Source organism: Neofelis nebulosa, chromosome X (genome assembly GCF_028018385.1).
Source record: "Neofelis nebulosa isolate mNeoNeb1 chromosome X, mNeoNeb1.pri, whole genome shotgun sequence".
NCBI classification, from domain to species: domain Eukaryota; kingdom Metazoa; phylum Chordata; class Mammalia; order Carnivora; family Felidae; genus Neofelis; species Neofelis nebulosa.
This window is the reverse complement of record NC_080800.1, coordinates 111,287,000-111,311,258: the sequence shown is the minus strand read 5'-3', so window position 1 is coordinate 111,311,258 and position 24,259 is coordinate 111,287,000. Positions and strand designations below refer to the sequence as shown.

The 24,259-nt window shown below is 43.9% G+C and overlaps 1 protein-coding gene and 2 pseudogenes across 5 annotated transcripts in view; 2 read left to right on the top strand and 1 right to left on the bottom strand.

Annotated features, from left to right (window-relative positions):
- LOC131502876 (P2R1A-PPP2R2A-interacting phosphatase regulator 1-like) overlaps positions 1 to 24,259 on the bottom strand; it is a 110,064-nt gene that overhangs the window by 33,473 nt on the left and 52,332 nt on the right. Inside the window, exon 12 of one of the 5 annotated variants that reach the window (XM_058714010.1) lies at positions 4,175 to 4,319. The exons of 3 other annotated variants lie outside the window; for them this stretch is intronic. In XM_058714010.1, the coding sequence (XP_058569993.1) occupies positions 4,292 to 4,319 (28 nt within the window). In that variant the 3' untranslated portion in view covers positions 4,175 to 4,291. Of the gene's footprint in view, positions 1 to 4,174; positions 4,320 to 20,338; positions 20,801 to 24,259 lie in introns of those variants that run through there. One more of the 5 variants, XM_058714009.1, reaches the window with a different exon arrangement.
- Positions 6,501 to 7,042, top strand: LOC131502880 (large ribosomal subunit protein eL43-like; annotated as a pseudogene).
- Positions 18,302 to 19,046, top strand: LOC131502879 (ubiquitin-like; annotated as a pseudogene).

The following is a 24,259-nucleotide window of genomic DNA, read 5'->3' as shown; positions in this document are numbered from 1 at the left end:
CTAAAATGAACAACACAAGAAACAACAAGCGTTGGTGGGGATGTGGAGAACAAGGACCTTTTGTGCACTGTTGGTGGGAATGCAAACTGGTGCAGCCATTCTAGAAGACAGTATGGAGGTTCCTCAAAAAATTAAAAATAGAACTACCCTATGATACAGTGGTTGCACTACTGGGTATTTCTCCCCCAAATACAAAAAAACACTAATTCAAAGGGATATAGGTACTCCTATGTTTATGGTAGCATTATTTACAATAGCCACATTATGGAAGCAGCCCAAGTGTCCGTTGACAGATGAATGGATAGAGAAGATTATATAGATATAGATATAGATATAGATATAGATATAGATATAGATATAGATATAGATATATCACACTGGACTATTATTCAGCTATAAAAATAATGAAATCTTGCCATTTGTAACAACAATGAATGGAGCTAGAGAGTATAAGCTAAGTGAAATAAGGCAGAGAAAAACAAACACCATATGATTTCACTCATAGTGGAATCTAAGAAACAGAAAAATGAGCGAAGGAAAAAAAAGACAGAGACAAAACAAGAAACAGACTCTCACCTATAAAGAACAAACTGATGTTTGCCAGAAGGGAGGTGGGTGGAGGGATGGGTGCAATCGTTGATGGGAACTAAACAGTACACTGATCATGATGAGCACTGAATAACGTATAGACTTGTTGAATCACTGTATTTAAGAAAAATTTTAAATGTTTATTTAAAAAATTTTTAAAAATGTTTTATCTATTTTTGAGAGAGAGAGACAGAGTATGAGTGCGGGAGAGGCAGAGAGAGCAGGAGACAGAATCCACAAAGCAGGCTCCAGGCCTGCTGAGCTGTCAGCACAGAGCCCTACGTGGGGCTCAAACCCGTGACCATGAGATTATGACCTGAGCTGAAGTCAGACCCTTAACTGACTGAGCCACCCAGGTGCCCCGTTGAATCACTATATTGTACACCTGAAACTAATATAACACTGTATGTTAACTATACTGGAATTACAATTTAAAAAAAACTTAATAAAAAATAAATGAAAGTAACCATTTGAATTCCAAAAAAAGAATGTTTTTCTAAACACTGAAGAACATTTTTGAACTATTTTTGATACTGTATTGGAATGTCTTGATCACTAGATTTTCCCTCTGAAACTTTCACAAAGATGTTGCTGATGTGTTTATGTAAATGACCTCCTTTGTTAGGAGGACAGTCATTATTTATCCCTCCTTTGCAGATGAGGAAACTGAGGCTGGGAGAGTTGAAGTTACTTGCCGTCCACAAGAAGGCCTCCCAGTGAGCAAGGGTCAGAGCCATGATCAGCTTCCAGACCAGGGAGTGGCCTTGTGTTCTGTCCATTTACCACAAGTTGAAGAAAAAGCCCAAAAGTAGCCACAGAAATTACCCCCGTAAAAAACCAAAGCAGCCACGCCCGTGCCAGGATCATTAAAGCAGTTGGAGATATCTTTTCACTTTGGAAATGACAAATTCCACACACAGGCTACTTAGTTAAGGGGAAAACATTGAGACACGAGTAGCTACATTCACCTGAAGCACATATTTCAGGCCTTTTAGCCTTTGGGTTGAAAGCTGTGACGTGGACCCAGAGCCATGGCACTTGGGGTGGGGCACACAGCTAGCTGTAGTCTTTCCTTCCCTTCCTCACTGCTCATACGCTCTTCACCTAAGGGGAAGTGAGGGTTCTGGAAGGCAGGAGCCCCCACTCAGAAAGTGGTGAGCTAGGGTCCTCTTAGCCATACTTCAAGAAGGAGGAGGGTATTCATTAGCTTGCAGTGTCTCCTGGCCCAAAGTCAGATGCCCTCCCCACCACTACCCCTTGAAATCATTCCTTCTAAAGGCCACATCCTAATGGGTCTGAGTCTGCATTTGTGTAAGTGCCGCTGTTCAGTTGAGGAGAACAAGGTGCTCTTTGTGCAGAGCAAGTTCAGTTTGTGCAAAGTGGAAAGATTTCAAAACAGTACAGGGGAGAGGAGGTGGGGGATCCAAATTAATCCCAGCCATGGAACCCCCATGGCTTGACTTCTGCTAACCCCTTCTGGTCTTGGCATGCTTTTGAGTCATTATTTTCTGATGCTATGGGCTATAGAGTGCCTTGCAAAATTCTCTTACCCACCACAAGTGAGTCCCGAGGAGCTGGACTCCAGGGCAGTTGGGTTCCACGGATTATCTCCCCGGAATGACTTATAGGTATCATGTAGATAACAACAGCCTGGGAAATAAATTCCACACAGGCACCACTTACGTTTGAAAGGCCCCAACTGCTGGAGGCCAGACTATTTCATCTATAGTTAAGGAAGGGATTTCTGGCATTTTCTGTGAGCCTTCCAGGCCTCCTGCATCTCATCCCACTCACTAGGTAAAAGGGTGGAAAGAGGAGGTGCTTGTTTGGGATAGAACAGGGTGTGATGGGAAAATCAGCACAAGAGAGGGCCTTTTGTAATATTTAGTCTAAGGGTAAAAGTTTTGACAGTTATTAAATAAGTTTGCAGGAGGAAACAATGTCCTTGCTCTAAATATTTATATCACATACCGCAATATCCATAAGATCCTGAAGAAGGTTCTGGTTTGCATGTTGTAGCAGCTGGATGGACACTTGGAAGAACTGTAGAGGGAATTTGGGCATGGAGTGGGAAATGGGCTGGAGAAGTCACTCCTTCAAGCCTGAGATTCTGTGAAAACTGGAGGTGCCAATCCATTTTTGTAAGGGAACTGTACTTTTTAAAATACAGGATCTTTTTTTTAATGTTTTATTTATTTTTGAAAGAGAGAGCACGAGTGGGGGAGGGGCAGAGAGAGAGGCAGAGAGAGAATCCCAAGCAGGCTCCACGCTGTCAGCCCAGAGCCCGACACGGGGCTCGATCCCACGAACCACGAGATCATGACCTGAGCCGCAATCAAGAGTCAGATACTTAGCTAACTGAGCCACCCAGGCGCTCCTTTAAAGTACAAGATTATAGAGATGGGAGAATAAATTAATGGTTACCAGAGATTAGGGATGGTGATGGGGGTAGGGGGCAGGGTGGGTGTGACTACAAAGGGGTACACAGGGAGATCTTTGTGGTGATAGAATAGTTTTCCTCTTGATTGTGATGGTGGTCACACAAATCTACACATGTAATGAAATGGCATACAACTGGGGCGCCTGGGTGGCGCAGTCGGTTAAGCGTCCGACTTCAGCCAGGTCACGATCTCGCGGTCCGTGAGTTCGAGCCCCGCGTCAGGCTCTGGGCTGATGGCTCGGAGCCTGGAGCCTGTTTCCGATTCTGTGTCTCCCTCTCTCTCTGCCCCTCCCCTGTTCATGCTCAGTCTCTCTCTGTCCCAAAAATAAATAAAAAACGTTGAAAAAAAAAAAAAATTTAAAAGAAATGGCATACAACTATACATACACATTGTACCTATATCCATTTTCTGGGTTTTATATGGTACTATAATTATGTGTGATGTAATCATTGGGGGAGACTGGGTGAAGGGCAACTTCCTGTGACTCCATACTTATTTCAAAATCAAAAGTCTTTAATTTTTTTTTTTTTTTTTTCAACGTTTTTTTATTTTTTATTTTTGGGACAGAGAGAGACAGAGCATGAACGGGGGAGGGGCAGAGAGAGAGGGAGACACAGAATCGGAAACAGGCTCCAGGCTCCGAGCCATCAGCCCAGAGCCTGACGCGGGGCTCGAACTCACGGACCGTGAGATCGTGACCTGGCTGAAGTCGGACGCTTAACCGACTGCGCCACCCAGGCGCCCCTCAAAATCAAAAGTCTTAAAGGGGCGCCTGGGTGTCTCAGTCTGTGAAGCATCCGACTTCGGCTCAGGTCATGATCTTACAGTTCGTGGGTTCAAGCCCCGCATCGGGCTCTGTGCTGACAGCTCAGAGCCTGGAGCCTGCTTCGGATTCTGTGTCTCCCTCTCTCTCTGCCCTCCCCTGCTCATGCTCTACCTCTCTCTCAAAAATAAATAAAATGTTAAAAAAAGTTAAAAAAAATCTGAGCACAACTCTGCATTTCTTGTAAGTGACCTACAAAACCTTTCATTTATCCCATTTTTCTTTTGAGAGAACCCTCCCCCCACCTCCCCTCCCCCCATATACCATAACTCTTTGACTCTTGAGAACTAAAACTACAGACTTAAGAAACTTATTCTTTTCACTGGGTAGAGAAAAAAGTCCGAGAATGCGTGTGCCCTTCTTTTATTTTAATCTACAGATCTGATGTTTCAGATGAAGGCTATTTGATTGGCAACGCCTTGAGCAGACTGGGAAGATTCTATATCTGACTAAGCCAGCTCTTCTCCCTGCCATGGAAAAAAAAGCAGAAACACGTTCAATTCCTGCCATGCTTTCTATGTGAACAGAAGCGTAAGGGGAGGAAAGGAGGGAGAGGGGAGGCCACGGGGGGTGTGGGGTCTTGTGGTTCTCAAAAGAGAGGCTCCTCTCGGCTCAAAGGGGGCTATGCTTCTGGGTTGAGAAACGTGGAGAAATTGTCCCACAAGGTCAGGCACTTGGAAGGTTAACAAACAGTTCAGCCAGCCTCAGAGAGGGGGCAGTTTGAGTTGAAGGTAGAAATGTGAACTGGCCTCTCTTCCCCACCTTCCCAAGTACACCAGAAGAGAAAATGGATGGAGCCTGAGCCCTTCAGGGAACAGGTGGTTGTAGTGGGCAAGTTATAAAGGGATTTGGTATGGGAGCACCTGCTGCAGGCTGTCAACTTCCTGACACAGTCTTATCTCCCAGAGGCCCCATCCTGGCCTTCCTAGATTCCATGCATCTCACTGAAACTTCTTGAATGCATCTCGTCTGGCCCATGCAAGCAAGTGCTTGCCTATAAGCCATCTCATATTATTCTCTTTTGTTGAGTCACAGGCCTGCTGGGCTTGAAGCCTGGTTCTACCACTTACTAGCTATGCGATCTTGGGCAAGTTGTCTCAGCCTCTCTGTTCCTCAGTTTGCTCATCTGTTATATAGGGGTAATATCTGCCTTCCCGGGTTCGTCAAGTGACTGGCACCTCATAGGTGCTTAGGAAGTGTCAACTTCTCTTTGGTCACTGTTTCTCATGTGGATGCCCACATGGTTCCCTTAGACTGGAAGATCCTTGAGAGAGCTTCCTTCTCTTCTTCCCCGACCTTCACTCCAGCACCTAGCCCATGGTTGGGCACACAGCACATTGTTACTGAGTCCTTGTTGGATGGAGCTTTCCCGGCTCCCTCAGTGATGCTGATGGAAACCCAGAAATGGGCACGAGGGAATATCAATCTTCCATTTCTGAGTATGAAGGTAACATGTTGAATTCTTTACTTCCTTGATATATTGTTATAGGAAAAGTGTCCCCGTGATAAGGCCTGCCTTTAGTGCAAATATAATTTTAGACAATTATGTAGCTCAAGTAAAATTAAAGCCAATGCCTCAGTATCTTGACAAAATGGCCTCTTGATTGGTGTATCAGAAGAGGAGCAGGAAAAGAAATCAATTAGGCTGGCATGCTCATTACCACAGAATTCAGAAAGTTATTAAATATAGCAACAGAATCTGGAATTGACCTGGTCAGATCTATACTTCATTGTCTTGGGACCACACCTCAGTCTTCAGTCATTTGTGAGGTACAGTGGAAAGAGTAATGGATCAGGAAATGGAGACCAGAGATACTGTCCCAGATTGCGTCATTCATTCACTCATTCAGGCAACAAATATTTACTGAAATTTAGTATCAGTAGTTGTGTGACTTTTTTGAAGTCACTTCATCTCTCTGGGTCTCGTGCTCCCCATCGGTCAAATGGTAACAAATCTATTTACATCATAAGTATGAGAATTCTGTGAAGGAATGCAGGGGCCAGAGCCTCGTAGACTGTTCCTGTTCTCTACTATTGTCTTCTATGCAATGGCTACGTGCATCGCTTGTGGTCATTTGAAAATTAATGTCCAAAGTCTATTTCAAGGGGGCTGAGGATGTTCTCCCTGTCTCATTTTCCTTCCTTACATGTTGGCAAGCCAACCAAGACCACAGTGAGCAGGAAGGACAGAGAGCTCTGTTATACTGGGCTGAGGCATTATAGGGAATAGCACTCCACTTTGTGTTCCCAAATGGGCTGGACTTCAGACATGGCTCCTGTTATGGGTTGAGTCAGGTCCCCCAAAAAGAGAGGCTGAAGCCCTAACCCTGGGTACCTGTGAATGTTAGGGTCTTTGCAGATGTAATCAAGTTCAGATGCGGTTATTAGGGCGGGCCCTAAACCAATATAACCGAGGTCCTTATAAGAAGAGGGAAATTTGAACAAAGACACAGACACAGAGAGAATGCCATGTGAAGGCAAATGCAGACACACAGGGAAGATGGCGGCAGAGACTGAAGATGTGCGGCCACAAGCCAGGAAACACCTGGGGCCACGGGAAGCTGGAAGAGGCAAGGAAGCATCCTGCCCTCGAGGCTTCAGGGGGAGCATGCCGTGCCCCTGCCACACCTAGATTTTAAACCCTAGCTCTTGGAACTGTGAGAGAATAAATTTCTATTGTTTTAGGCCACCCTGTTTGTGGTATTTTGGCACAACAGCCCTAGGAAACTAATACAGGTCCCCGAACAAAAATAACTCCACCATGTCCTTCCCTCTGCCTTCCATGTAGTCACGGTGCCTTTCGTTTTCTGTACAAGAACCCACATGAACATGATCCCTTGGCTCCCTGGGCTCCGACCTAGCTCGCAGCGACATGGCTAAATGCACCACAAAGGTCGGAATCGTCGGTAAATACGGGACCCGTTGCGGTGCCTCCCTGAGGAAAATGGCGAAGAAGCTTGAAATAGGCCAGCACACCAAGTAGCCTTGCTCCTTCTGTGACAAAACCAAGATGAAAAGACGAGCTGTGGGGAATCTGGCATCGTGGTTCCCGCATGAAAACTGTAGCGGGTGGTGCCTGGACCTACAACACCACTTCTGCCCTCACAGTAAAGTCGGCCATCAGAAGCCTGAAGGAGTTGAAAGACCAGTAGAAGCTCCACCATTTAACACATTGCTAGCCTATAATAAATAAATGTGTGTGACAAAATTAAAAAAAAAAAAAAAAAAAAAAAAAAGCAATGCCTCGATCCCACCGTCTAAAAATGTGGTCTCCAGAATAGCAGAAAAGGTTGGGTGGAATCCTGAATTCTGCTTTCTGTTTTTCAAATAAGTCAAAATGGAAGGCAAGAGTGCCCCCCATCTTTATCCTCTCTGCTCTCCACTTTGATGGAAAATAGTAAGAGTAGGCAGGCATGGGTCCTACAGGCATGGGGCTGACTAAGCAAGCCGCTGCTGCTGGGCCTCAGCATGGAGACCATCTTGGGAAGGCCACGGAGTCCATGTGGGGTCCTGATACAGGCCAGCAGGGCTTGGAGCAGAACTGACCTCATTTAAGTTTTCCAAGCACTGCCAGCTTGTCTCCACCTAGACTTCACTCTTGCAGCCAACTAGAAGCTGCTGTCATAGCAAAGGAGGCATCCCTTCTGTAGGACAAATGAGCAATTCATTTAACCAATGCATAGATGTTATGTTGAAAATTACTCTTTGGGGCGCCTGGGTGGCGCAGTCGGTTGAGCGTCCGACTTCAGCCAGGTCACGATCTCGCGGTCCGTGAGTTCGAGCCCCGCGTCAGGCTCTGGGCTGATGGCTCGGAGCCTGGAGCCTGTTTCCGATTCTGTGTCTCCCTCTCTCTCTGCCCCTCCCCCGTTCATGCTCTGTCTCTCTCTGTCCCAAAAATAAAAAAAAAAAAAAAAAAAAGAAAATTACTCTTTGACAACCACCATAGTAAAAACTGTTCAGGCAAGAGTCATCAATGGATCCTAAAACTAGTGACTGAAAGTTTTATGAAAAACATGTTATTTACATAGTCTCAAAGTATCTCCCCATACATTAGTTATTCAGTACAAAAAGAAAAGTTGTATCTTTACACTGGAAAAACATGGCAGACGTCATCTTTTTTTTTTTTTTTTAAATTTTTTTTTCAACGTTTTTTATTTATTTTTGGGACAGAGAGAGACAGAGCATGAACGGGGGAGAGGCAGAGAGAGAGGGAGACACAGAATCGGAAACAGGCTCCAGGCTCCGAGCCATCAGCCCAGAGCCTGACGCGGGGCTCGAACTCACGGACCGCGAGATCGTGACCTGGCTGAAGTCGGACGCTTAACCGACTGCGCCACCCAGGCGCCCCTTTGGCAGACGTCATCTTAACAATTAATCAAAGTTAACATCACCGACAATCACTGGATCCCTTTTAATGTTTGACTCATGCTAGAAATGCATGACCTCTCATCATGAGGACCCATCAGGCAAGCCCCAACTGGGGACCGTTCTGCAAAATAACTGGCCCGTGCTCTTCCAAGATGCTGATGTCTTGAAAGACAAAGAAAGGCTGAGGGCTGTTCCAGATGGAAGGACACTTGAGAGAAGTAAGAGACGTGACAGCTAAATACAATGTGTGATCCTAGACTGCATCATGGACCAGGAAGAAAATAGCTGTGAAGGACATTCTTGGTACAATGAGCAGAATCGGAGTATGACCTGTAGATTATATAATAGTATGTTGTATCTAATGTTATATTTCTTGAATTTGCCAACTTTACCATATGTTTATCTAACAGAATGTCCTTGTTCTTAGGAAACACATATTGATGTCTGCGATTTACTCCCCAGAGCCTCACACGCAAAAATGTGTGTATGAGTGTGTGTGTGTGTGTGTGTGTGTGTGCGTGCATGTGTGTGTGTAGGGAGAATGGTCAATGTAACAAGATGCTAACACCAGATGAATCTTGATAAAGGGCACGTGAAAGTTCTTTCTGCTATTTTTGCATACAATTTTCTGTACGCCGGAAGTATTTCAAATTAAAATTGTAAAAATGTATTATTTCGAGCATTTAACCATGTGCCCGATGCCGTGCTCGGTGTGAGATATTCAAGGGAGAACAAGACACAGGCTTGATCCTTAACCCAGGAGCTCGTAGTCTGGGATGGACAGGACAAAAAAAAAAAAAAAAAAAAAAAAAGAGGCCAGCACATTTTGGCGTCACAAAGGAAGTTGTGAGAGCACAGAGAAGGTATGCCAAACCTAGACTGCCTGAGGAAGGGGGTCATAGGAGGCTGTTTCTAGAGGAAGTAAAGGGGAGGCTTCAAGTTGGAGGAACCGATTAAGTTTGGGGGTACTAGGGGCATACGCAAGCAGAGTTGACCGACAGACTGCGGGGCACAGGGAAGATGCCTGGACCTGTAGGCAGCAAGGGGAAGCCACCTGCCTCCTGAGGACAGACAACAACGCATGGATTAGCAGGTGTTGGGGGCCAGGCCAAAGTCCCCGTAGCTTCCTAGGTAACAGAAGAAGCGCAGACATAAGCAAAACAACTTAAGGCTGTATACTGAATGTCCTAGAGACATCAGCCCCCAGACGGATAAATATATGCAACCTGGACAAATGCATGGCCCCAAATTAGTTAGGATTGCTAATAATAGACCGTGAGGCAGGAAGAGAACATCAAGTGATCATAAAAAACTAAAGACGTGATTTTTTGAGAACAGGATGAGCTTCACCAGCAATAAGGATAAGGTGGTACCCAATTAACACACAACAGGGTGGGGAGAGGTTGCTGTTAACAGGAAAAATCCTGAAAATAGTATCGGGTCCCAGAATAAAGGGAATCAGAGAGGCAGCACGCTGTTTCAGAAGTTGACAGGGGAGGGGCGCCTGGATGGCTCAGTCGGTCGAGCGTCCGACTTTGGCTCAGGTCATGATCTCCCGGTTCGTGAGTTCAAGCCTCACATCGGGCTCTGTGCTGACAGTTCAGAGCCTGGAGCCTGCTTCGGATTCTGTGTCTCCCTCTCTCCCTGCTCCTCCCTTGCTCACACTCTGTCTCTCTGTCAAAAATAAATAAAGATTTAAAAAAATTAAAAAAAAAAAAGAAGTTGACGGGGGAATGGGACTTTATTCCCATTGAATTATAAGATACAAGAGCCGGGATGAGTATTCCTAGCAAGAGTGTGGAGGGAGCTCACCTGTTTTTCTGTCTTTGAAAACTTTTGTATTATGGAAAATTTACAAAAAATGAGAACAGCATTAGCTTAAACTGCATGGAATTGCCGCCACGTGGGCATTTTTGCCCTACAAGAGCGGCGATTTCGCGTTTCAGATGAAAACGAACCCCCACATACCCGTCACCCAGCCTCAGCAATTACTGGCACATGGTCAGTTTCATGGCATCCAAATTCCAACCTATCTCCGGGGCAAACTGACTGGTTCGAAGCAAACTCTCTGGTGGGAGTTTTCGTTGTGCTTTTATTTTAACGATGTCCTATCTATAAAAGAGATCCAAATTACATACAGATACATGGATGTCTATACATAATGTTATCAGTTAATTATTTTTATTCCCTCAGTGAGTAATATATTCACGTGGCTCCAAATTCAAAAGCTACATCACATTGTATACCTCGAATATATACAATTTTTCTCTGTCGCTTATATTTCCATAAAGAAAGACAAAAGCTACACAACAGAAACAGAAGGGCAAATGAGAAGTTGCCTTCCAAACAAACCCTGTCACCCAGCCAACAGCTCTCCCTCCTCAGAGGCAACCTATATGAACAGTTTTTATGTATCCGTCTGGAGAGGTTTTACGCGTGGGTTAGCAAATAGACTGTGAACTATTCCCACTGATCGGTGCCTTGCCTCTTCCACTTAGCAAGAGAAACGTCCTCCCTTCTCCAGCCTCCTAGCGTTCCATTTTTATGAACCACAACTTATGTAACCAATGAAATCACTATCGATGGACTTTTCGGCTGCTTCCAATCTGTGGCCGTTACAGACAGCGCCGTCCCGACTCACCCTCAACACTCATCTTGCACAAAAGCAAGTAAGTATATCTGGACGAGACACCCCTCAAAGCTGAACTGCTGGACGAACGGGAACGTGCCTTTGGAATTTTGACAGATATTGCCAAACTGCCCTCTATCAGGTAGGCGTTATTGTACCGCTGTCTTCACCCCTCCGTCCGCACCGTTTCCTTGCTGCATGTCCCGCTTCCCCCCAGAGCTCCAGAGGAGACAGTTCAACGTGTCAAACTCAGAAACACCCCTCCGACCTCAGTTTCCTATTGGTCTCGCTCTACACTCTCTGGCCCACATGGCCACCAGCCTGTCCTTCCTCCCTTCTCCTTTCCCAGACGCCATCAGTAAGCCTGTTGGCATCCTTTCCTCCTTCCAGGTCAGCCCCATTTAGCCATGCTAGCATTGACCCCTGGACTCGCTCTCCCCGTGTCCTTCTGCAGCACCTGCTCTGCCAATCCCCAGCCCTGTGAAAATCCCACCACCCATTCTCTCCACCCCCCACTCCCAGGCTGCTGGCTATTGCTGGAGAAGGTCATGAAGTTGGCTCGGCTACAAAGCCAGGCCAGCCAGCCTCAGCGGGGCCCCAAGGGCTGCGAGGCAGTCCTTTTATATATCTGTATCAAATTTCTCTCAGTGATTGTTCCAAATCCTCTCCCTCTCCTCAGATCCCCTACCCAATCCCCTCTGCCCGACCCCTCAGTAGAGGGCCAGCTTTGGATTTCGATGATAGGACACAGGTCATTGGGCAGGAGCTCTCAGTGCTCCCTCTTTCCCTAGCCCTGCGCCAGTTCTCTGCCTTTCCCCCGGCCCCCCGTCTGCTTGTCCCCCACCCCTCAGCCTCATGGAAACGAGGGACTTGATCCTCAAGGTTGCCTCTTCCACCAGTGCCTTTGACACTTCGCCTGCACTTGGCCCCAGGAGCCATCCTCTTTCCCTTTGGGCAATCTCTCCCTCCCCACTGGTGTTTTTTTTCCCTCTCAGCCTAGAAACGCTTCCCACAAATCTGTGTCACTGTTCCACACTACCGCCGAGCTTTTAAAGATGGAGCCATCTTTAAAATTACACAAGTAATTCACGCCTCCTGGCGGGACTTCCTCCCTCCAAGTCAGCCCCAAGATTTGACAGAAAAATCAGGAAATTATAAGCAAAAGGAAGAAAAGAGAAACCACCCACAATCGCATCAGCCGACTGTTAATATTTTGATATATTTCTTTCCAAGCCTTTTTTAAATGCACATCTATGCACTTACATATCTATGTGTATTTTTTTTTCTCATAAAAGTGGATCGTAGTGTACATATTGTTTTGTCATAACATATTTCAGACATCTCAGCATTGCTCCGTATTAGCAATTGCTACGGATTACTGACCCTGGGTAAGTAAATTAACCTCCCTGAATCCATTTCCTCCCGTGTAAAATGAGGACTATTATTTATTATTATACTATTATAGGAACTACCTCACAGGGCTGTTATGAGGATTAAATAAGATAAAAATATATAAAAACACTTATCGCAGTGCCTGGCACGCAGCATGCTGCATTAATGTTAGCTCTTCTGATCTTCCCACATCAATAAATATAGCCCCACATAATAATTTAATGAGTTCTGTCACTGCTGTGTCTAGTAGGAGTGACGAGTGCACTTGAGTGAGCCACCAACACACGCTCATTTGGTACATGAGCAAGTATATCCACGAGATAAACTCCTAAAAGCAGAATTGCTCCTTCAAAGGCTATGTGCATTTATAATTTTGGTAGATAGTGCCGGATTGTCCTTCATCCAGTGAGAGTCACCATGAGTTCTCGAACTGAACTCTGATTGATGGATGTTGAGTCTGTTGCAAAGTCTTCACTGCTACAAACTCAAGACGGTGATGGACATTTTTGTAACCAAATCTTTGAAAAAAAAATTTTTTTACATGTATTTATTTTTGAGAGACAGAGAGAGACAGAGCACAAGTCGGGGAGGGGCAGAGAGAGAAGGGGACACAGAATCCGAAGCAGGCTCCAGGCTCGGAGCTGCCCGACTCAGGGCTTGAACTCACAGACCGTGAGATCATCAGATATTTAGTGACCATCTCCAAGGCCATGCACTGTTTTAGGCACTGTGCTTACTTCATGAACAGAACCAGTAAAAGGTTCCTGCCTTGGAGGGGCTTACATTCCAACAAAGAGACACAAAAAAGAAAATAAGTAACCTAGGGGCGCCTGGGTGGCTCAGTCGGTTAAGTGTCTGACTTAGGCTCAGGTCATGATCTCACAGTTGGTGGGTTCGAGCCCCTCATCGGGCTCTGTGGGGCCAGCTCGGAGCTTGGAGTCTGCTTGGGATTCTGTGCCTCCCTTTCTCTCTGCCCCTCCCCTGCTCACTCTCTGTCTCTGTCTCTCTCAAAAATGAATAATTAAAAAAAAAAGTCACCTATAGAAAATGTTAGAAGGTGATACATCCTAGAGCAAAAAGAAAAAGCACAGCAGGCTAGAGGGGATCAGGAGTACTGGGAGGCGGGGGTGGGGGGGAGAAGATAGCAATATTAATAGTTAATATTAATATTTCACAGTACAATATTAAATAGGGTGGCCACTCCAGTACGGTTTGACCTTATTCTAGTGATGAGGAATCACTGAAGGAGGCATTTACTTATATTCATCAACATCTTTGCCACATCCACACACCACGTGACACATTAACAATTCTGTTTAAATCAACTTACTTTTCCCTACTTGGATTTCTTTGTTTCTTTTCTTAAGTAGACCTCACGCCCAGTGCAGAGCCCAACGCGGGGCTTGAACTCTTGACCCTGAGATCGAGATCTGACCTCAGGTCAAGCATCAGACGCTTAACCGACTGAGCTACCCAGGCATCCCTTAAACTTACGTTAAAGGAAGCTTTATAACCCATGTGTAAATAAAAACCAAGAATGGCATGCCGAATGTCTAGAAAGGGAGACTGGAAGATACCTAGGATTGGCCTCTTCCTTTCCTTTTACAGACCAGCTGGTAAATAAGAACGATCACAACAAGCACTTATAAAATTGTGTGCTTATGATTTGCCAGGAAGCTTAGCGTTTTGCATGTAGCAGATAATTTTGTCTTCACAACAACTTCCATGCTATCGGTGCCATTATTGTCCCCAGGGAGAAACTTGGGCACCGCGTAAGCCTCCCAAGTGTCAGTTTGCTCCTAAACAAATGGGGACGATAATGGAGAGAGAGAAGAGAAGGCCTGTGGCTTCTACCCACTCTTCGTTGTGTCTGGGGAGCGCTGGAGAGGGGGCAGGAAGGGGATGGACCGTCCCATCTACGTCATCTCCTGACCACTACGCCCCAAGTTCCAGTGATGGAGATTAGAGCTAAATTGTTGCTTTAAAATACAAACAACCCTCCCCAGGGTTAAATTTATTGGCCACTTCCAACTTCCTGTGAAAAACTTTAATCAGGACGTCCAAATTGATGTCAGACTGGCTAGGATGGGAGCTTTTCTTTTCCAGTCGAGTTAATATACAGTGTTATATGAGTTTCAGGCAAATGATACAGTGACTCAACACTTGTATGCCTTACTCGGTGCTCATCAAGATAAGTGTACCCTTCATCCCCTTTACCTATTTCACCCATCCTCCCTCCTACCCACCTATTCTCTGGGAACCACTATTTTCTTCTCTATAGTTTTTTGGTTTGTCTCATTTTCTTTGTTCGTTTGTTTTGCTTCTTGGATTCCACGTATGAGTGAAATCGTGTGGTATTTGTCTTTCTCTGACTTTTTCACTTAGCACTATACCCTCTAGATCCATCCATGTTGTTGCAAATGGCAAGATTTCATTCTTTTTTATGACTGAGTAACATTCCATTATAGATACATACCGTGGACACTTCGGTTGCTCCCATACTTTGGCTATTGTAAATAACGCTGCTATCAACACAGGGGTGCAGGTGTCCCTTTGGGTTAGTGTTTTTGCATTCTACGGGTAAATCCCCAGTAGTAGAATTACTGGATCATAGAGTAGATCTATTCTTAATTTCTTGGGAACCACACTGTTTTCGACACGCAACACACCAGTCTGCATTCCCACCAACAGTGCATGAGTGTTCCCTTTTCTCCACATGCGATGGGAGTTTTGATTAGAAGAGGGAAGAAGTGTCTCTGGAGCATCGGCCCTGGCCCCTTCTGGAAGGGAGCCGACCTGGGCAGATACTAGTGGAAGGAAACAGGCAGCAGAAAGCTGGGTGGGAAGAAACGATGACAAGCTGTATCAACTTCAACGGTCTCTGCTTCAAGTCTTTAGGGAGAGAGGAGCAGAATCTAAATACGATCAATAATACATCAGCAGAGACACAGTGCCTAGGTGCTCTTAACCTGCTTCATATCTCAAAGTGTGCTCCTGCTTTTCAACTTCCTGAGAAGTGTGCTGCATTTCTAAAAAGAGCCGTTTCATTCACATGAAACAATAGAGGACTCTGAACCACTCAAAGAATTCGAACCAGAAAAACGTCTGGTGCAGTTACCATTGAATAACAATTCCACAGAGTCACAGAGATGAATCCAGGTTCCTTGAAAGGTTTACGACCAAGAAAAGTTCAATATAATATAGTAAACCTGGAATGTATTTGATTTATAAAGGAAAGACGAGCTCTTGTACAGAGTAAATGATATTTTTAAATGGCTTCGAGAAAATTGGAGACTAAAGAAAAGCTTCTCATAGAAACAAAAAAAAGCTGGGAGCAGAAGGGGTTAGTTCTCTGGGGCAGAGTGGGCATTGCCAAATGACCCCAAATAGCCCACAAATGCAATGTGTTAATGTGGGTCCTATATCACAGAGGAGAATAGTACTAAATCGGTTCTGTGCAGATCATCTACGATGGGATAGAAATCCTAGAGGCAAGCACACTACTCCTGATTTTACAGTGTAGAAAAGGAGATAGCAAAATCCTCTAGTCGAGAGCCTGGTGAACGTGGCACCACATTTTCCAGTATACAAATGGCTTCCTTCTCATGCCCAGCATTTGAGGAGTCCCAGACAAGACTCAAACAACCCTGGAACTTACACTAGAGTTCCTATATGCTAAAGTGAGATTAGCAAAGCTTGTTGTTTGGCAACACGTGCTCTATAAACCCTTGGATCTTGGGTACGGTGAAATAGACAAAGTACATCTAGTGTTTTGTTTCATTTAATTTTTTTAGTGTTTATTTTTGAGAGACAGAGAGACAGAACACGACTGGGGGAGGAGTAGGGAGAGAGAGGGAGACACAGAAGCTGAAGCAGGCTCCAGGCTCTGAGCTGTCAGCACAGAGCCAGACGTGGGGCTCGAACTCACGAACTGTGAGATCATGACCTGAGCTGAGGTCGAACGCTTAACCGACTGAGCCACCCAGTGGCCCCTGTTTTGTTTCATTTAATTTTTTTTTTTAATGTTTATTTACTTTTGAAAGAGACAGAGACAGAATGCAAGTGGGTTAGGGGCAGGGAGAGAGGGAGACACAGAATCTGAAGCAGGCTCCAGGCCCCGAGCTGTCAGCAGAGAGCCCGACGCGGGGCTCGAGCTCACAGACTGCCAGATCATGACCTGAGCCAAAGTCGGATGCTCAACCGACTGAGCCACCCAGCCGCCCCCTTGTTTCATTTAAAAAGAATTTCTTCGGGGCGCCTGGGTGGCGCAGTCGGTTAAGCGGCCGACTTCAGCCAGGTCACGATCTCGCGGTCCGTGAGTTCGAGCCCCGCGTCGGGCTCTGTGCTGACAGCTCGGAGCCTGGAGCCTGTTTCCGATTCTGTGTCTCCCTCTCTCTCTGCCCCTCCCCCGTTCATGCTCTGTCTCTCTCTGTCCCAAAAATAAATAAAAAACATTGAAAAAAAAAAATTAAATAAAAAAAAAAAAAAAAAGAATTTCTTCTTTGTCACCAAGATCCAAAGGCTGATACCATGCTTCATAGCTTTCCAGATGCTCACAGCCCCTAACCAACAGGACACTGGCCAATATCTATAAAGTCAGACTCTTCACCTGCCAGTAAGGAGGGAGTATGGGAGGTTACATACACATTTACTACGTCACTGGGAGTTTAGCGAGCCATAGCTTCTCTGAGAATGATTTATCTATGAATTTATCTCAAAGTTAACTAAAAAGAAGTGGGAAGTCATATGAAGCTATTCCTAAGAATTTTAGAAGACTCTGGAGAAAGTCAGGTCAGTTTATTTTCTAAATCAAATAGGATTATCTTTTGAAGGAAGTATGCCCTTTAGCTGATCATTTTAAACAGTGATGAATAATTGCATTTGGCCAAATAACAAAACCCAAGATATACAGGGTAAATTCTTTGAAAACAAATAAAATCCAACGAGCATTTTTTAAATAAAATAAACGTATTTAAACATATTTCCTTACTCTCACTGATGGCTTTCTTATCTTAAGGGAGATTTAACACAACAAATCCTCTAGAAAAGCAGGATCTCAAAATGCAAAACACTGTTTAAATGAACCACACACATGAAGTACTCAAATGAATATGCATTGCGGGTGGGAATACAAAATGGTAACATCACTTTGGAGAACAGGCTGGCAATTTCTGAATAAAGTTAAACATGCACTCACCATTATAATATAGCAATTCTACTAGATAGTTACTCAGGAGAAATTAAAGTATACATCCACATAAAAGTTAAAACACAAATATTCATAGCAGCTTTATTCGTAATGGCCCCCAATTGGAAACAACCCAAATGTCCATCAAAAGGTAGAATGGACAGGGGCGCCTGGGTGTCTCAGTCTGTTAAGTGTCAGACTTCAGCTCAGGTCATGATCTCACGGTTTGTGAGTTCCAGCCCCACATTGGGGTCTGTGCTGACAGCTCAGAGCCTGGAGCCTGCTTTGAATTCTGTGTCTCCCTCTCTCTCTGTCCCTCCCCCACTCATGCTCTGTCTCTCCGTCTCTGTCTCTGTCTCTCTCAAAAATAAATAATAAACATAAAAAAAATTTTAAAAAGGTGAATGGACAAATTGTAACATATACATACAATGAAATATGACTCACAATAAAAAGTAATGAATCACTGATACAGAAAGCAACATGGATGGATCTCAAGGACATTCTAATCGAAACCAGCCAGACACAAAAGAGTGCATATTATGTGATTATACATGTATGTGAAACATCATAAAGAGAATCTAATCTATGGCGATAAAGAAAAGGAGACCAGTGATAACCTGAAGCCAGCAGCAGGGGTTGAGATTAACTAACTACAAGGGGGCATTCTCTCTGGCAATGGAAGTGGTCTGTATCTTGACTGCGGGCTTAAACTGGGTGCAGTTTGTGATAAGTATGTAAATTATATCTCAGTAAAGTTGACTTTAAGCATAGTATTAATGGAAAACTCTTCAAAAGTTGAAGATTTTTACAAACATTTTTATTTTTTAATTAATTAATTAATTAATTAATTTTTTTAAGTAATCTCTATGCCCAACGAGGGGCTCAAACTCAACGACACCAAGGTCAAGAGTCACATGCTCTACCGAACTGAGCCAGCCGGATGCCCCCAAAAGTTGAAGACTTAAAGTTACTTCTGCTTAGCAAGTATAAGCATTAAGCATCCTGTTGGAAACTATGCACCAAGATGCAGTCCTTGTAGTGAGGAAACTACTCTCTTGAAGACACTAGGCACACAGAACAAGGTAGCTGAGTGGGGCGGAGGCAGCAGCCTTGTGGACACAGAGATGCAGATCTTTGTGAAGCCTCTGATGGGTAAAACTATCACCCTCACGGTCAAGCCCGGTGACACCACTGAGAATGTCAAAACCAAAGTCCAAGACAAGGAGGGCATCCCACCTCACCAGCAGCGTCTAATTTTTGCGGGCAAACAGCTGGAGGATGGCCGCACTCTCTCAGGCTACAATCTCCAGAAAGAATCCACCTTGCGCTTGGTGCTTTGCCCGTGGGGGGGCATCACTGGGCCTTCCCTCCGCCAGCTGGCCCGGAAATACAACTGTGACAAGGTAAAATGTGCCGTGTTATTCTCGTCTGCACCCCAGCGCTGTCAACTGCCGCCAAGAAAAAGTGAGGCCACACCAAAAACCCGCGTCCCGAGAAGGTCAAATAAGGCCCCTCTACTGACTCTTACTTTGCTTGTACGGCAGGCTCCTGCCCGAGCCCCAAGACCCTGTGCCCTCAATAAAGTTTCCCTTCCACTGACTGGAACAGTGAAAAAAACAACAACAAACAAACCCACAAACAAAAAATTAAGCACACAGGCACATACGCACGGTGGAAGGCACTGGGCTGATGCTATTTGGAGCTGGTAGGTACAGTTTACCAGGATCATTTAAATAGTGCCTACCATGTGGGAAGCATGTCGAAAGGGATAAAAGGCAAAGGACTCATTAGGCTGGAAAGAAGACCAACGTATAGATTAGGTTGGTCGGGAGAACTGGGATCAGATCAAGGACAAGAAATGGTATTCTACATCACTATGAACCCTAGCTTGTCACTGTCATCTTGTTAGGTGCCTCTCAATAGAGAGGCCAGTCAATCTGGATGCAGCTTGACCGTGTCTAAAAACTGGTACAACGATCGGGACAAAGAGTGGAAAATGATGTAGGACAAGAGGTTCTTCAGATTCCTTGGCCAGGCTGTAGGGACTCTCTTTGCCCTTCCCATCAGCATGAAAGCCCTCTTGTTCTCTCCTTTCAGTGTTTGATAAAAAGTTCTACTAAGGTTTTAACAAATACAGGAGATTGGATAAGGAACTTATCTGGAGTGTTTTATTCATCTATGTAGCTTTAGAAATTAAAAGATGGGGAAATAGCTAATTGAGTATCTACCATATAATCTTTTTGACAAATTCCTACCACAGTATATTTATTTTAAACACTGAAAAAAATATTTGAAGCAAAATTTTTGCATTGAATATACAATTTGATAAGCTATTTTTGGGTTTACATTATATTATGAACATTTTCAAATGTCAAAAATAATATTTAAAATATTATTTTAAACACATGCCTAATCGTTTTTATAGTTATTCAGTTATCTTTATTTTTATTATTTTGTTTTTACTTTTTTTTAACTTGTTTTATTTTTTATTTTTTTAAATTTACATCCAAATTCATCAGCATCTAGTGCAACAATGATTTCAGGAGTAGATTCCTTAGTGCCCCTTATCCATTTAGCCCAACCCCCTCCCACAATCCCTCCAGTAACCCTCAGTTTGTTCTCCATATTTAGCAGTCTCTTCTGTTTTGTCCCCCTCCCTGTTTGTATATTATTTTTGTTTTCCTTCCCTTATGTTCATCTGTTTTGTCTCTTCAAGTCCTCATAGGAGTGAAGTCATATGATTTTTGTCTTTCTCCGACTAATTTCACTTAGCATAATACCCTCCAGTTCCATCCATGTAGTTGCAAATGGCAAGATTTCCTTCTTTTTGATTGCCGAGTGATACTCCATCATATATATATATATATATATATATATATATATACCATAACTTCTTTATCCATTCATCCATCGATGGACATTTGGGCTCTTTCCAGACTTTGGCTCCTGTTGACCGTGCTGCTATAAACATGGGGGTGCATGTGTCCCTTCGAAACAGCACACCTGTATCCCTTGGATCAATGCCTAGTAGTGCAATTGCTGGGTCGTAGGGGAGTTCTATTTTTAGTTTTTGGAGGAACCTCCATCCTGTTTTCCAGAGTGGCTGCACCAGCTCGCATTCCCACATAATCTTACAACAGGATTCAGAGTACAGTCACACCGAACCAGAAGTATTCTGAAATTGCTTTAATTAGAGAAATCTAATATCACATTTTTTTAAGGAACTCATAATGAGATGCAAAAAAAAAAAAAGTGTGGTGTGTGGTGGTCATTTCTCGGTCCCACACTCGAAGGATGTTGACGAACTGGACAATGTTCAGAGGCCAACGGCTAAGATGGTAATAGGTCTGGAAACCATCTCATAAAGACTAGAATGAAAACACAGAGAAGAAAACATTTGTGGCGACATGGCCACTGGTGCCAAATATCTGGTGATGGACCCTTGAGTTGTTGCCACCTTTTGGCTGTCGTGAATAATGCCACAAGGAGGATTAGCATACCTGTATCTGTTTGCATCCTGGTTTTCAAGGAGTGGAATTCTTGGATCATCTAACAATTCCATGTTTACTATTTTGAGGAACTGCGAAAATGTTTTCCACAGTCACTACATTCTAGCCAGCAATGTGCAAGGGTCCTATTTCCACATCCTCACTAATACTCGTATATAGCCTTACAAAGTTTTTTTCTGTTATATATCCACATAAAATAGCTACCTATGCCTTTTTAGGTTTAAGGCATACCTATACCTTTTTAAAACAAAAATGAGGTCCCATTAATCATGTTGCTCTTTCACTTGGCAATCTAGCGTAAACATCTTTCCCATGTCGAGTGACATATGACCATGTTATCATTCTTAATGGGTGCACAGATTTCCATGGAGGGAACGTACTGTAATTTGTTTAACCCAACGTTTTCCAAAGGCTGTACATAACATAGATCCCACAAGATCGCCCTCAAAAACAAGAACTTAAGTTATAAAGTTAAAGATGCTTCATACCCTATCTCTTTTGTTGGGCTATCACAATGTTAAAGAAACGATTTTAATGGGTTTTCCTAAACTTCCTTAACCATCTTTTATTCTTCAGGACACTTAACTTATTCATATTTTATAAAACACCCTGGGAAATGGTGGCTTAACTGATCTGTGGCAAATACTAGGTTTCTTGTTTTTTACATTGAACTTGCCACTTCAACCACTTTCAAGCATGCAATTCTGTGGCATTACTTACATTCACAAGGTACACCATTCCCATGATCTATTTCCAAAACTTTTTCATCATCTGAAGCAGAGACTCTATGCCCATTATGAATAACTCCCCATTACCCCCTCCCCCCAGCCCCTACTATCCTGTAATCTACTTTCTGTCTCTATGAACTTATCTCTTTTAAATATCTCACTTAGCATGTTCTCAAGTTTCATTCATGCTGTAGTATGTACCAGAATTTCATTCCTTTTCATAGCTGAACAACATCCCACTGTATGTATGATGTAACTACACCATATCAACCGGTGATGAACACTGGGGTGGTGGCCACCTTTTCGGCTGTTGTGAATAATACCACGAGGAACAACAGCATACAAGTATCTTTTTGAGTCCTTGTTTTCAAGGAGTGGATTGGAAGAGCGAGGATCTTACGAGAATTCTATGTTTCATATTTTGAGAAGCTGCCAAAATGTTTGCCACAGTCAGTGCACTATTTTCCATTCCAACCAGCAATGTACAAGGGCCCGGTTTCTCCACTTCCTCACCAACACTTGTTAATATCTCTTTTATTACAGCCATCCTAGTGGGTATGAAGTGATACCGCTTTGTGGTTTTGATTTGCATTTGTTTAATGACTAACGATATTGAACATCTTTTCATATGCTTATTGGCCATATGTAAATCTTCTTTGGAGAAATGTCTATTCATAAAGTCCTCTGCCCATATTTTAATTGGGTTGTTCGTGGGGCGCCTGGGTGGCGCAGTCGGTTGGGCGTCCGACTTCAGCCAGGTCACGATCTCGCGGTCCGTGAGTTCGAGCCCCGCGTCAGGCTCTGGGCTGATGGCTCAGAGCCTGGAGCCTGTTTCTGATTCTGTGTCTCCCTCTCTCTCTCTGCCCCTCCCCCGTTCATGCTCTGTCTCTCTCTGTCCCCAAAATAAATAAATGTTGAAAAAAAAATTTTTGAAAAAAAAATTGGGTTGTTTGTCTTTTTGTGGCTGAGTTATAAGACCTGTTTACATATTGTGGATTAAACTCATCACATATGATTTACAAATTTTCTCGTTGTCTTTTCACTGTCTTGTTAATGTCCTTTGAGGCACGAAAGTTCTTAATTTGATAAAGTTCAACTTATCTATTTTTTCTTTAGCTGGTCATGTTTTCAGTGATATATCTAAGAATCCATTGCCCAATCCAATATAATGAAGATTTACCCCTGTTTATTCCCTAAAAATTTAATGGTTTTAGATCTTACTATTTAGGTCCTTGATCCATTTTGAGCTAATTTTTGTATACGGTGGGAGGTAGGAATCCAACTTCACTGTTTGGCATGTGGATATTCAGTTGCCCCAGCCCCATGTGTTGAAAACATTACGTTTTTCACAACATTAAACATCCTTTTCAACCTGTCCCATATTTTTCCCTAAGAAAAATTTTTAGAAGAATTGCTGTGCCAAGAGAGGTGCACACTTTGAAGGCTTCTGATACATACCACCAAATGTCCTCCACAAAGGACATTAAGAACCCACTGCAGTGAATTTAAACACCACTTTCCCCATACTCTCAACAGCCGTGTATACTACAAACACATTTTAAATCTCTGCTAGTCAGGGGCGCCTGGGTGGCTCAGTCAGTTGAGCGTCCAACTTCGGCTCAGGTCATGATCTGGTCGTTCAAGAGTTCGAGCCCCACATTGGGCTCTGTGCTAACAGCTCGGTACCGGGAGCCTGCTTCAGATTCTGTGTCTCCCTCTGTCTCTGCCCCTCCTTCACTTGCGCTCTCTCTCAAAAAAATGAACAAACATTAAAAAAGAAATCTGCTAATCACTGTGGCATGGGAATGTATTCCAAATAAAGTTTAAGAGAGGTTTAGCTGAACTTCCCTTGATAGTCCCAACATGCTAGCCTCAGCACCTTCCTTTCCAAAGGCTTCACACTTATGAAAAGATTGTCTAAGGACAGGACTCAATGTAAACTACTGCAGAGTTTAATATAAGTCGAGTTAAGGAAGCAAACTTAAATCCTCCCTTTCAGAAGAGTGAGACTCGAAATGGAAAGTATAATTAGGTTCCTCTGCTAGATAATGTAATTTCAAAATATTTCCCTCCTCAGGGGCGCCTGGGTGGCTCAGTCGGTTAAGCGTCCGACTTCGGCTCAGGTCATTATCTCGCGGTCCGTGAGCTCGAGCCCCGCGTCGGGCTCTGTGCTGCCAGCTCAGAGCCTGGAACCTGCTTCGGATTCTGTGTCTCTCTTTCTCTCTGCCCCTCCCCCACTTGCAGTCTGCCTCTCTCTCCCTCTCAAAAATAAACAAACATTTAAAAAATTAAAAAAATATGTATATTTCCTTCCTCAGCACAAAGTCACAAACCAGCTATTGGCGACTTTCAAGTGTGCCCTCTTTTGTGTGTGTTCAACGGAGAGTTACCAAGCACAAGAGTCATGCCATGAAATCAACTAAACCGAAGTTAGAGGGTTTTTCTTATAGCCATATCCTAATTATCAAGGAAAAAGAAAAACTATTTTCCTGGTGGTCTGCTATTTACTACGAGTTGAGCACTTCTGAATGTGAACTGTGCCAGGGCTTTTATAGTTGATGCAGCTTTTTGTGCCCTGTCTCCTTTGCTT